Genomic DNA, 14196 nt, shown 5'->3' on the forward strand with positions numbered 1-14196 from the left:
GGCCTTGAAAAACGTTGGTATCAAGAGCCCCGAACGTTTGAGGATACGAGTGTGAGAGCCTTCTTTAAAATCTGGGGGTCAGAGTCGATATTCTCTGACGCGTTCGCCTCTCACATCAACTGTTTTCAAAGGCCAAAAAGTAGATCAGTCGGGTTGTAATGAGTGTTCTTTAAGGTTCATGGTACAGACGAAGGGTCAAACTACCACCAGGGTCATAAAACTACCCCTGGAAATTCCCAAAACTATTACGAAAGCCTTGTCAACTATGTGCACTTGGGCTTCGTGGTAAACATTTGACCCCAGAACTGCAAGCTACCACTCTCAGTTAAGAATCAAAAAGTTCAGTACAGGCTTAAAACACCGACGGAGAGGAGGAGGGGGAGGAGGAAGTAGTCGAGGAGGAGGAGGAGGAGGAGGGGGAGGAGGAAGTAGTCGAGGAGGAGGAGGAGGAGGAGGAAGTAGTCGAGGAGGAGGAGGAGGAGGAGGAGGAGGAGGAGGAGGAGGAAGTAGTCGAGGAGGAAGAGGAGGAGGAGGAAGTAGTCGAGGAGGAGGAGGAGGAAGTAGTCGAGGAGGAGGAGGAGGAAGTAGTAGAGGAGGAGGAGGAGGAGGAGGAGGAGGAAGTAGTCGAGGAGGAGGAGGAGGAGGAGGAAGTAGTCGAGGAGGAGGAGGAGGAGGAGTGGTAGATTCCTCACAGTCTCCCTCTCTTGCGCTCCGCCACTTTCCCGGGCAAACAATCTGAGTTCGAGCTGACGGAAAGCCTGCTGGAGTTCTTCAGCCACTCGACGATAACCGAGAATACTCAACAGTCGCTAGCCGGACCTCGGCCTGGGAGCACGCCGCCGCCGCTCCTTCCGTAAAGATAGAAGGAAAAGGATAGAGAGGCGAGTGGGTAAGAAGATGAAGGAGGAAAGAGAGAGAGAGAGGAACCTGGGAGCACGCAGCCACCCCCACCCCCCTCCGTAGGGATAGAAGAGAGGAAAAGGGAAGGAGAAGGAGATGGAAGAGAAGGGTAATGACATACTAGTTGTAGGTAGTTAACTAAAACATAAGAACGTAAGGAGTCTGCAAGAAGCCGGTAGGTCTATACAAGGCTGCTCCTGTAAACGCAGCCACACCTGACCTCACTATCCATGAAGTTATCCAACCCCTTCTTGAATGTATATATCGTATTGACACTCGATCACAACATGACCGCCGAGCCTGTTCCACTCATCCACCACTCTAATTGTAAACAAGTTCTTGCATATGTCTTTGTGGAATCTGAATTTATCTGAATTAAACCCATTGCACAGAGAGAGAGAGAGAGAGAGAGAGAGAGAGAGAGAGAGAGAGAGTGCGACGCAATATATCCCACAACAAGACAACTTAAGACATACACGTAATTTACTCGTATGTGAAGGAAGAGGTTACAAAACGACCTTCATACTCTCTCTCTCTCTCTCTCTCTCTCTCTCTGTGTGTGTGTAATGTAAAGCAACGCCCTGTAACACGAACCATACACGTCCCAACCTTGAATCACTAAACAATGGCATGAGTGAGGTCCGAGAGAGGCATGACACGGGAGAACGGAGGAGGAGGAGGAGGAGGACAGAGGAAGAGGGTGATAGCGTGCAGGAAGTGTGACCTTAGGACTTACAAGCATGTCGTATCTGCTGTTAGGAATGTCAACTGTTTATACGTGTTATGGAGAAGGGCAGCAGCAGGAGGACGAGGAGGAGGAGGATTTCTTTCTCTTTTCTTTTTTTAATCTTCTTGTTCTTTTTCTTCATTATTTCTTCTTCTTTTTATTTTTCTTTGTTTTTATACTTTTTCTTCTTCTTCTTCTTCTTCTTCTTATTATTATTATTATTATTATTATTATCATTTTTCTCCTTTTCATTATTTTTTTTTCTTATTTATAATTTTCTTTTCTTCGTCCTCCTCCTCCTCTTCTTCTTCTTCCTCCTTTTATTCTTCCTCCTCTTCTTCTTCCGGCACATTCACTGACCACCCCAACCCCCACACACACTACCCTTCCCCCCCCCTCCACCATGCCCCGCACACAACACACTGAGAGCACCACCACATCAGCGCGCTCTCTCAGTTACCGGTGGGACGAGGAAAGATTTCATGGCTGCTTTTAATGACGAGGAGTTATGGTCACGCTTACGACTAACTAACCAAGAGGGAGGTGAAGACAGACAGACAGATTGATAGATAAATAGATAGATAGATAGACAGAAGGTAAGAAGGAAAGAGGTAGGCAAGCGAAGAAGGTCAAGAGAGGATGAGAGAGATAGGACATAAGAGAGAGATTGGAGATGGGAAGAGAGATGATAAAGACAGGAGAGATAGGGATAGTAGATAGATAGGAGGTTAAGAGGGATGGAAGAAAGAGAGAAAGGAAGGAATGACGATAGAAAGAAGTTGAAAGGAGAATGAAATGGCGAGATAGAAGACGAAAGAGAGAGAAAGAAGAAATGTTGAAGAAAGAAGGAGTATAAGGAAAAAAGGAAGAAAAGAAGAATGAGGAGGAGGAGAAAGAAGAGGAAGGGAAGAAAAGAAAAAAAACTGAGGAGGAGGAGGAGGAGAAGAGGAAGGTTGAAGGATGAAAGAAAAGAAATAAAAAAAAGAGGAAGAAAACGAATGAAGAAGAATGAGAGAGAGAGAGAGAGAGAGAGAGAGAGAGAGAGAGAGAGAGAGAGAGAGAGAGAGAGAGAGAGACTGCTGACTTGCTGTTCATGCGTCAGACAGCACAGGAAAGCAAACGGAGTCCACAAGCTCAGCACTCAGCACCTCCCCCCTCCCCCCTCCTCCTCTTCCTCTTCCTCCTTCTCCCCCTCTTCTTCTTCCACCCCCTCCTTCTCTTTCTCCTCCTCTTCTTCCACCTCCTCCTTTTTTTTCTCCGTTTTTCTTTTTTTTTCTACTTTTGTTTCTTCCTCCTCCTCCTCTTCCTCTTCTTTCACCTCTCTTCCTCCTCCTCTTCCACCTTCTCTTCCCACCACTTCCTCCTCCTCCTTCTCTTCCTCTATGACACACACACATACACACACACACACACACACACACACAAACACACACACACTCAAATTTGTTTACAGACCATAATATTTGAAGGTGTTAGAGAGAGAGAGAGAGAGAGAGAGAGAGAGAGAGAGAGAGAGAGAGAGAGAGGGGGTGGGGGGGGGATGTTGATATGAGCTCTGGGTATGCTAGCTTTCACAACGTCAGCATCTCAAAGGTTAACACACACACACACACACACACACACACACACACACACACACACACACACACACAACAAGCTATAAAAGCAAGTGGGTAAGAAGATAAACAATTGGGAAAACACACGAGACAGAGAGAAAGAAAGAAAGGAAGAAAGAAAGAAAGAAAGAAAGGAAGGTAGGAATAATAGAAAGGAAGGAAAGGGAGAAAGAAAGAAGTTAAGAAAAGTAAAGGAGAGAGAGAGAGAGAGAGAGAGAGAGAGAGAGAGAGAGAGAGAGAGATAACAAAAACAACAAAAAGGAGGAAAATTAGAAGAAAAATATGATAAAGAAGTTATCAAGACTGCTCTCTCTCTCTCTCTCTCTCTCTCTCTCTCTCTCTCAATTTGCTTTGGCGCCTAAATGAGACAAAAAGAAAAAAAAGAAGAAAGTGGGAAGAGAAGATTATGACAACCACTGCCAAGGATAGCGAATGAGGAGGAGGAGGAGGAGGAGGAGGAGGAGAGGGAGGAGCGACTTTGTATAACACCATATAAGGAGATATTTCTTACCTGCTCTCTCTCTCTCTCTCTCTCTCTCTCTCTCTCTCTCTCTCTCTCTCATATATATATATTTTCGCTTTTTATTATTTTTTATATTATTGCATTTTTTCTTTTCTTCCTTCTTTCATCTCTCTCTCTCTCTCTCTCTCTCTCTCTCTCTCTCTCTCTCTCTCTCTCTGTGTGTGTGTGTGTGTGTTCGCTCCCACGTTACGAATTGATTGGGTAAGCAAAAAAAATATTTATAATGCACAGTGATCATGAAACAATTACTGTCCATGCAATAGTAAACCAAAAGTGATGGAGGAGGAGGAGGAGATGGAGTAGGAAGAGAAGGAGGGATGAAAAGGTTGAATGGAGAATGAAAATAATGATAATGATGATGATAATAATAATAATAATAATAATAATAATAATAATAATAATAATAATAATAATAACATGAAGAAGAAGAAGAAGAAGAAGAAGATGAAGAAGAAGTAAAATATAAAACAAGAAAAAGAGGAGGAAAAAGAAGAAGAAATAAAGAAGAAGAAGAAGAGGAAGAAGAAGAAGAAATAAAACCACCCACAGTGTTATTTTCCTTCTTTTAAACAGACTGTAATTTTCTCATTCACACACACACACACACACACACACACACACACACACACACATACGTTTGTTCTTTTCCTCCTCCTCCTTTTTTTTTTTCTCTTTCCTCAATTCCTTTCTCTCCTTCCCTCCTTCCTTCTTTCCTCCCTTCCTTCCTTCTCTCCTTTATTCACTAATTCGCTCTTCTTCTTTTCTTTCCACTCTCTCTCTCTCTCTCTCTCTCTCCTCCGGCTGTTCCCTTTCCCTTCCTTTCCCTTCTATTTCCTTTCATTTCATTTCCTTTCCATTCCCTTCCCTTTCCCTTCCTCTTCTCCTCCTTTCCCTTCCAGTTCCCTTCACTTCCCTCTTCTTACTTTCTTCTATCTCCCCCTTCTTCTCTCTTTCCCTTTCCCTTCCTTTCCCATCCATTTCCACTTTCCTTTCCCTTCCATATCCCCGTTCCTTTCCCTTCTTCCATTTCCCCTTCCTTACCCTCCACCCTCTTCTTCCTCCTCCCCGTTTCCATAGGTCACAATCCATCTCCTTCAGCCACTCCCTTGACACTTCTTGAACTAACTCGCTACCTGAAGATGAGGAAGAAGGAGGACGAAGAAAGAGGAAGAAAGGAGGAGGAGCAGGAGGAGGAGGAGATGTACTCACCATTCGTTGCAGTTAAACTTGCGACTCCTGCCTTCTGGAATCGCGACACCGTCCTTATTACAGCCTGGAAAGGGGAGAGGAAAGGGGTGTGGTGAGGCACAGAGCGGGGCTGTATTATCAAATCCTTCCTCCGCCTCCCACCTCAACTGTTTCCTAAGGGCCAACAAGGAGGTCAATCGGGTTCTAATGTATGTGTTTTAAGGTTCATGGCGGCTACAGACGAATGACCAAACTGCCAGAAAGATCATGAAGTTACTCCTACCCCTGGAAATGCCCGAAACTCCTACAAAATCCTGACTGAATATGTTTGTGTGTACTATTCCCAAGGGCTGAAAGGAGATCAATCGGGTTCTAATGGATGTGTTATCTAGGTTCATAGTATCTACAGACGAATGATCAAACTTCCAGAAGGGTCATGAAACTACTATGTACCCCTGGAAATGCCCCAAACTCCTGCGAAAGCTTTATCAAATATGTGTGTGTGTGTGTGTCTCTGTGTGTGTGTGTGTGTGTGTGTGTGTGTGTGTGTGTGTGTGTCATGACATGTTCAGCCTTAAGAGCGGGACATCTTTGCTGCGTGTGTTTGTTGCCCGGAGGATGAAAGGGCGAAGCAGGATGAGCAAATATGGAAGCATGGAAGAGCAGGCAACTGAAAACCTTTTGTTATATAACCAAATTGGCGCTCTTTCGTGACTTAATCAGTTGAGGCATTTCAGTGGCCTGCAGAGCATACTAAAGCACTTGCTGTGCAGGAACTTAATCCTGACGTAACAACGGTCAGTACGCTTTTATGTGTTGATAGTTTCCGAACTAATGACTTTTGTAGGAAGTTTGTTCCTCTGGCAGATGACTGAGGGGTGATGTTCATGTTGGTATTGTAATTGTAATTTAATTTATTTTGAAGTAATTGTCGTTGTAATGTAATTGCTATTTCCCAATGTAATTATAATTATAATTGTAATTCAAATTTTCTGAAAGTAATTGTAATTGTAATTATTTTTTTTCAAGTACAATTACTCTAACCCTGGCGCAGTGCAAGCTTCCTGGACCGAGCAGACTAAACTCTTTCAGCGCGATGATTGGCCAGCCAAAACTGAAGAGCCTGAGGGGGTGTGGCCGCCTGTAATATTTTGGTGAAACAGACTATAGTTCTCGGGTTAGTCTGGAGCTCAAAAAACTTTAAGTGATCGAAGTTACCGAATGTATAAATTCAGGAACTTGAAGATCTGTATCAAACCCTTTTGCGGTCGTCTCTTCCCCAACGTAATGGTGTTGAGTAGTCTGAGTTGTTCTTCACGCGGCTGAGCCCCGAGTGTGATATTTTTACAGCGCGTCGCTGTACTCTCCTCTAATTTCATGTGCTTCTTTTAACTTTAAGGGCCAGAACTGCACTGCATACTCCAGGTGAGATTTATCATCGATTTATTTTGAGTTCACATTACTCCCGACGTTACACTCGAAGTTCCTCGCTAGGAATTTGACGAAAAAATCGAAAAATATGGCCTTTTTAGGTTTTTGTCTCTAAAATTAGTAGCGTCATGTGGCAACATTTTGGTGAAGTATGAACCCATTATGAGCACTAGAAGTGATTTAAACGTGGGTTTAAATGCTTGTTAAAGGTCCGGGCGCAACACGCGGGTTTGTTTATATCCTAGTAAAGTCCTATAAACTCTCACGTTTTCATAAGATAGATATTTATTCTTCTTCTTTACATTACAATCGTACATCTGGAAGTACCTCGGGGATGACTGAGTGAGGTACAGTGCTCCGTGACAGCTCAAGGTCACTCAGTAGCCTGCGGGCTGGGGAATAAAGAAGATGTATGTAAAATTTGTCGTTTGACCGACCCTCTTATCCCCTTTTTTCCTTATTTTTCGTTGCTGCTGGGTAACGAAATCATTATGGGTATACACAGTAAGCTTCAGCAATTACGAAAACGCAAATCAGAAGCTGGCAGGAGGTCTTTAGAGGAAAAACGTAAAAGACAGAGGGAGGAAGCCACATGCCGGGACGACACCGCGACTCCTCACCATCCGTCTCCCACTGCACCACACACGTCCACCACCTCACAAGTCTCAGAGCAGAAAGAAGTGGTGGATAAGGCGAGTGAGGAAAGGGATGTGGAAGGAGCTTTGGGTGGTGATGAAACGAATCCACGTCCAGCTGTTTCTATCTCAAGCGCAGGAAAACGAAAGAGACGTTCTTACAAGGAAAAAGAAGAGGAAGTGACGGACGAAGAGAATCTTATATGTAAGAAGAGTGACATTAGGGAAATTGCAAAACACGTTAGGTGTAACAAGTACAAGGAACATGGAGTTACGTGTGAATTTACCCATCATCAGTGCGATGTGAACATAAAAGTAGTGTGCCCAAAGTGTAAACATATTATATATAACAATAGTGAAGCAGGTAAAGTGAAATGTGGAGATACTGGTTTATTCAGAGTGACAACAATGATTATCTATTTTGTCATGTTGCTGGGGCATGGTTATGCTGGTGTTGAGAGGCTTTGCAGTATGCTGAGTTTGCGTCACTTTTCCAGTAATATTTACGCGAAATACGCTAAATTCATCCATGAACAAGCTGTGGAAAATGGAAGGGATATTTTGAAAAGAAGAAGGGAAGCAGTGTTTCAGTTTTATGCTCAAAATCTAGACAGACATCCAGATGAAAGCGGTGTCTTCAACATCGATGTCACTTATGATGGCTCCTGGCAGAGAGGATAAACGTCAAATTTTGGAATCGCAGCAGTAATTGATGCTCAGACAAACCTCATTATAGATCTCGAAATCAATAAAATAAAAAGAAAGATGAGAAATAAGAAATTGGAGAAGGAACTGGCCTATGAGAGGGGAGCGTATTGAGAGCGGAAATCTTCACTCAACTTTAGAGGTGTTTTTCTCAGAACGTAAGTTATCGGTCTGTACGTTTAAATTTCTCCCATGTTTCTCTACCGATTTTCTTCATTTTAGTATGTCTTTACAGAACGTAAAATGTACTAAAAGATTGTGAGTCTCGATTTTTAATACAGGTAATATATTTTATGGCATCACTGCAAATGTCTGTTATTTAACGCGCATTCCGGAATCACTGAAATTCAATTTTTTTTTGTGGAAAATTAAAACATCAATTAAATAAAACAGACTCACAGAAATTTTGCAAAAATACTTAACTTTTAGCTACGCAAATAAGAAAAGTCAATAATTTAACAATCAGGAGAAATATCAAGTTTTATTCAAACTTCTAAAAATAGCCATATATGCCAAACCAAGAAATATATTTTTTTCTTTTTTCAGGAGACGTTGCATCAGTTCAAAACATAGTATTAGGCCAATTTGCAATGTAAAAAATAAGGTAGTTAACTAGATATAAGAGTTTTCCCAAACCGTGTCAAATCCGTTGGGGGGGCCCTTATAGGCAGACCCACAGGCTTATGTAAATTTCGGATTACTTCTGATAGTGATCCCAAGATCCGATTCCTCCAATACGACTTGCAAAAGGCTTCTCATGCACGTTGTGTATACAATTATTTCTGGACCCAAAGTGCATGACTTCACAACCCTCAAGGTCAAAAGACATATGAGACTTTTCAGACCACTGGATAGTCTAGTCAAGGTCCTGTTGGATGATTTTGCAATCGGCCGTCGTGAGGGCCTTTCCACCCACTTTGGTCTTATTTGCAAACTTCGATTGGAAGGATTTTAGTCCAGTTTCCTGATCGTTACTGTGTGTGATGAAGAGAATGTGTCCCGGCACAGACCCTTGCGATACTCAGCTAGTGGCAAGAGAGACACTCGGAAGCCTGTCCACTGAATAAAACTCGAGGCGAAAGAGGAGGAAGAGAAGGAGGAAGGAGGTAGAAGAAGAAAAAAGAGGAGAGAAGAGGACAAGAAATGCGACGAGACTACATATGAAACTCGAGGCGAAAAAGATGAGGAAGAGAAAGAGAAGGAGAAGACGAGGAAGAAAGAAAAGGAAGACGAGAATAAGAAGGAGGGAGAATAAGAAAAAAGAGGAGGAGGAGAAGAGATGAGGCCAAGCGGGGGGTGGGGGGGGGGGAGAACAACAGATAAACACACAAGTAAGACGAACAAAATGAGACAGACTTGAATGAGAGATGGACGCATAAACGAAGAGGTGTGTGTGTGTGTGTGTGAGCTACCTGTCCACTCACCTTTCAGTTCGGGCGGACGCTGACCAAGACACACCTCCCAGTAATCGGGGCAGCAGTCGGGATGGATCGTGCGATTACAGAAGTGGTCGCAGTAGCAGAGCGTGCCAAGGATGGGTCTCGAACACTCGTCCCGGCGGCCCGGACAACACTGTTCCGATGCCCCGCGCCTGAGAACGATAGGTAGATAAATATAGGAGGATAGATCTACAGATATAGATAGACAGAGATGGATAGATAGATAGAGAATAATAGACGGTTTGTGGTTGTTGGTCTCTTATTTTTGTAATTTTTTTTACATCAAAGGATGCGGCTCAAGGGCAACAAAAAGAGTACAAAAAAAAAAAAGCCCGTAACTCGCCGCGCCCACAAAAGTAAAGAGTAGCCAAAAGAGAAGTCAATTTCGGGTGGAGAGGTGTCCTGATACACTCTTCTTGAAGATGCGGGTTAACTCTTGCATAAGGGATTTGGACATTATAGGGATGAGCACGAGTAGAAAGTCGTGTGCAGCGGGGCCGCGGGAGGAGGGGTGGGGGGGGGAGGCATGCAGTTAGCAAGTTCAGAAGAGCAGTCAGCATGAAAATATCGATTGAAGATAGAAAGAGAAGCAGCATGGCGGCGGAATTTAAGAGGTAGAAGGCTGTCAGTAAGAGGAGGAGAGCTGATGAGACGAAGAGCCTTAGACTCCACTCTGTCCAGAAGAGCTGTGTGAGTGGAGCCCCCCATACGTGAGATGCATACTCCTTACGAGGGCGGACAAGGCCCCTATACGAGAATATGGAAAGCATCTGTGCGGGGGAGAAGAACTGGCGAAGATGATACAGAACAGCCAACCTCGAGGAAGCTGATTTTGTAGGAGAGGAGATGTGAAGTTTCCAGTTGAGATTTTGAGCTAAGGATAGACCGAGGATGTTTAGTGTTGAAGAAAGTGACAGCTGGGTGTTGTCGAAGAATAGGGGATAGGTGTTTGGAAGATTGTGTCGAGTTAATAGGTGGAGAAACTGGGTTTTTGAGGCATTGAAGGACATAAGGTTCCTTTCACCCCAATCGGAAATGATAGCAAGGTCTGAGGTTAAGCGTTCTGCAGCCTCCAGTCTGGAGTCTTTAATTCCTGTTGAGAGGGTCTTCTATTGAAAGAAGTTGAATAATACAGAGTGGAGTCATTAGCGTATGAGTGGATAGGACAGTTTGTAATGAAAAGAAGATCATTGATGAATAACAGGAAGAGAGTGGGTGATAGGACAGAGCCCTGTGGAACACCACTGTTGATAGGTTTAGGGGAAGAACAGTGACCGTCTACCACAGAAGAGATAGAACGGCCGGAAAGGATACTGGATATAAAAGGTGAGAGAAGGATAGAATCTGAAAGAAGGCAGTTTAGAAAGCAAAGACTTGTGCCAGACTCTATCGAAAGCTTTCTATATGTCTGTGATTGAAAACGTAGGCCAGTCATGCACCGCTCTCTCTCTCTCTCTCTCTCTCTCTCACACACACACACACACACACGCTATACACCGCCAGCTTCTGTACACAGACTGTCCGAGGAAAAACACACACAGCAAGAAGAGTGACTTTAAAACAAGCAATTGAAGACGAAACACACACACACACACACACACACACACACACACACACGCACCTCGCCCTGCAGTAGTCGCCCCGAAGGTCAGGGTGGAGTGGGTAGGAGAACTGGGCAGCGGTGAGGGCGGGCATGAGCGCCACGCCCACCAGCCCTGCCACCGCCGCCCACGCCACCACGCCCACGCCCAGCCGCCCCTCACCTCCTCTCTTGGCGGGGCCGCGACTCATCTTTCTGGAGGAGGAGAAAGATGTGAGAGGAGTAGCGGGGAACATGGAATGAGCTGGGAAACATGGAAACATTTATCAGCCGGCAACAGAAAGTTTGTTAGCATATAACGAGACTTCCTCTTCTAGCGGTCAGGCACGCCAGTAACTTGCGGAGAAGATTAAAGCACTTGCTGTACTCACGTCAGGGAACATTCACTTCACTTCTGACGCAACAAAGTAACAATTTAATGTGATTTTTTTTAAATTAACCATTTCCGCATTAACTACCGCCTGGCTTGAATTGCTTGACCGTTACTTCTTGTTCTCGGATTAGTTTACAGCTCAGAAACTTGGAGTGATCGAAGGTTAATAACTTTCTGAGGCAGTTGAAGACCTGTATCAATCCTCCCCATACTTCTCCCTTTTCCAATGACCTCAACGATGATATAATTTTCTTGGGCCGTCGCTGCCCTCTCTCGGGTAATTCGGTGTCCTTGTAATATAAACTGCATGGCGTATCACAGGTGAGGAATTATCAGTGAGACTTGGTTTTGCTCCCGTCGCCTTGCCCCTCATGTTTCTCGCTGTGCAGACTAGGACAGCATCAGCGTTTTTACGGCGGACTTACTCTAGTTTGTATGCGTCAAGTCGCTGCTGACGGTGACCCCAAGACCCGATGCCTCATGTACGGCCCGCAGAGGCTCCCACGCGTGTTGTGTGTGTGATACTGGTCTCGCCTCGACCCGGAGTGCATGACTGTACACTACTCAAGGTTAAGGGACACTGGCCATTTTTCGGACTTACACCTTGTTCTGAGAAGGAAGAGGAGGAGGAGGAGGAGGAGGAGGAATAAGTGCAACTAATGTTGGTGAAGGTGTTGGAGAAGAGAGTTCAATAAAAGGAGCGAGGATGAGAAGGAAGAGAGGAAGAGGAGGAGGAGGAGGAGGAGGAGGAAGAAGATAGGAGGAGGAGGAGAAGGAAAAATAATGTGACTTAACTTCGCTGCTCGTGGGTTGCATTCGATTTTACATTTTACTTATATGTCTCTCTCTCTCTCTCTCTCTCTCTCTCTCTCTCTCTCTCTCTCTCTCTCTCTCTCTCGGTATCGCGACTCGCTTCCTCCCGTCTCATTCGTCAACGCCTACACTAAGGTCATCTCTCTCTCTCTCTCTCTCTCTCTCTCTCTCTCTCTCTCTCTCTCTCTGGGGTAGAAAAAGGATGTAAAGGAGGCAAGGAAGGAGGAAAGGGGAGAGAGAGAGAGAGAGAGAGAGAGAGAGAGAAGGAAGGAGGACAAGGAAGGGGAGGAAGGTGAAGGGAGGAAGGATAAGATGGAAGGGAATAGAAGAGCGAGATAAGGGAAGGGGGAAGAGGGAGATAAGGGAAGGGAGGGGAAGGGAAGGGGTGGGGAGGGGAAGGGAAGGGGTGGGGAGGGGAAGGGAGAAGACAGGAGAGGGATGGAAGGACTGGGTAGGAAGGGGAAAGGTAAGAGAAGGGGAAGGGAAAGGAAGGGAAGGGAAGGGAAGGGAAGGGGAGGGGAGGGAATAAGGGAAGCAAGGTAAAGGGAATGCAGGTAGGGGAGGTAAGAGGATGGGGGAGATGATGAGAAGGGAGGGCACAGGAGGAGGAGGAGGAGGAGAAATAGGATGGGTAGGAAGGGGCGTATCATGACATTGCTTGCTGGTGTGTGTGTGTGTGTGTGTGTGTGTGTGTGTGTGTGTGTGTGTGTGTGTGTAAGACTATATTGCGGATATCTGAATGTCTGTTTGTTGGGTCAGCTGAGAGCAGCATGCCAATGTGTGTGTGTGTGTGTGTGTGTGTGTGTGTGTGTGTGTATGTGTGTGTGACCTTGGCATTGCTCGAAGGTCTGTGTTATCCAATCGCTCTACTTTTAGCTCCCGCGCGAATGACGTCACACCTTCAACACGACACCTTAATTGATTCCTGCTTCTGACCACATCCCCGACTTACAATATCTCCGCCTTACGACCACATCCCTCGCCTACTATACACGCCTCGAGGCCAAACCACTACTGCGCGTCCTTAATCTTAAACGTACGGGGCTCCCATGATGACTATTTCCCGAGGCTACAGAGAAGATTCACCAGATTCTCATGGGTGGTTTTCCCCGTTGACAATGTATAAGTCGGGTATAACCATCACTAACATCACAAAACGCAGCAGGAATGTAGCAGTCACCGCTTAAATAGCCGTGTGCTCTTCTCCCCAGTGACAAGAGAAAATGGGTGCTAACGCAGAGTCTGATTTTCGTTGCTCTTCGCCTTGTGTCTCCTAGGCGTTCGCGCTCCTTGTCTGTCTTGTTAACTTTTCTTGTTACTCGTTTATCTTCTACTGTCTGTCCTCGTCCTGCTGTACTCTACTTCTACATATTGTTTACCACACACACCTACATTTATATATCCTCTACACTACACAGCATTCATACACACGCATATACACTCAACCACCTCTTTTATGTGTCTTGTCCGTGTCAATGACCTCTATGTATTTTTATCAATAAAGCTACCCTGACGGATATCGCCTTTCTATATCCGTGAACTAATTAGCGCTTAGAATACTCACTTACAACCAACAGGAAAACCCCAGCAACTTCTACGAGTCTTTCTAAACAGGTGAACTGAGGCGCCGATACCTTTAAGAGTACCCTTTACCGCCACCAGCAACCTGTCAACCAAGCTCCCCTAACGCTAATTTAACGGCCCCTTTATCTCCACCAACATCCTGTGCCAACCAAGGTCCACACACACTATCCCACACTCTTCCTTTACCTACGCCAGCAACCTGACAATCAAGCTCCCCTAAGTCCATCCCATACGCTCCCTTTACGCTAGCGACCTGTCAACCATGCTCCCTAAACACGCTGTCCTATGGCCCGCGGTGCCTTTACCTACACCAACAACCTGCGTCAATGTCCTTCTTGTAATTAAGGAACCTCAACTGCACTGCGTATGCCAGGTGAGGTCTTAACAACAAGCTATAGAAGTATGTTATAATATCGTTAGTTATTCTTAAATGCTTCCCCTTTCACATCCATTATTTCTAAAGAACAAGAAAGAGGTTAAAAGCGTTCTCGTGAGTGCTTATTTCTTTTTTACGTTCGTGGCACAGAAGGTTTATATGCCACCAGGGTCATAAAACTTCACATGAAAATACCGACAAGTACTACTACGAAAGCCTTGTTGAATGTATGAGTGCTTTGGCGCCGAAATGCTTAAGAATATGGTCCGCCTTACTCCTAAGAATT

The 14196-nt window shown here is 45.0% G+C and overlaps 1 protein-coding gene across 1 annotated transcript in view; it reads right to left on the minus strand.

The window, feature by feature from the left end:
- LOC126982744 (uncharacterized peptidase C1-like protein F26E4.3) overlaps positions 1-10959 on the minus strand; it is a gene marked incomplete at its 5' end in the record, with an annotated part of 31091 nt that extends 20132 nt beyond the window's left edge. The window contains 3 exon segments of the mRNA XM_050835062.1: positions 4976-5039; positions 9150-9316; positions 10786-10959. Of these exon segments, the coding sequence (XP_050691019.1) occupies positions 4976-5039; positions 9150-9316; positions 10786-10959 (405 nt within the window).
- Positions 10960-14196: the final 3237 nt, after the last annotated feature.

The sequence above is a fragment of the Eriocheir sinensis genome, chromosome 51, assembly GCF_024679095.1.
Source record: "Eriocheir sinensis breed Jianghai 21 chromosome 51, ASM2467909v1, whole genome shotgun sequence".
NCBI classification, from domain to species: domain Eukaryota; kingdom Metazoa; phylum Arthropoda; class Malacostraca; order Decapoda; family Varunidae; genus Eriocheir; species Eriocheir sinensis.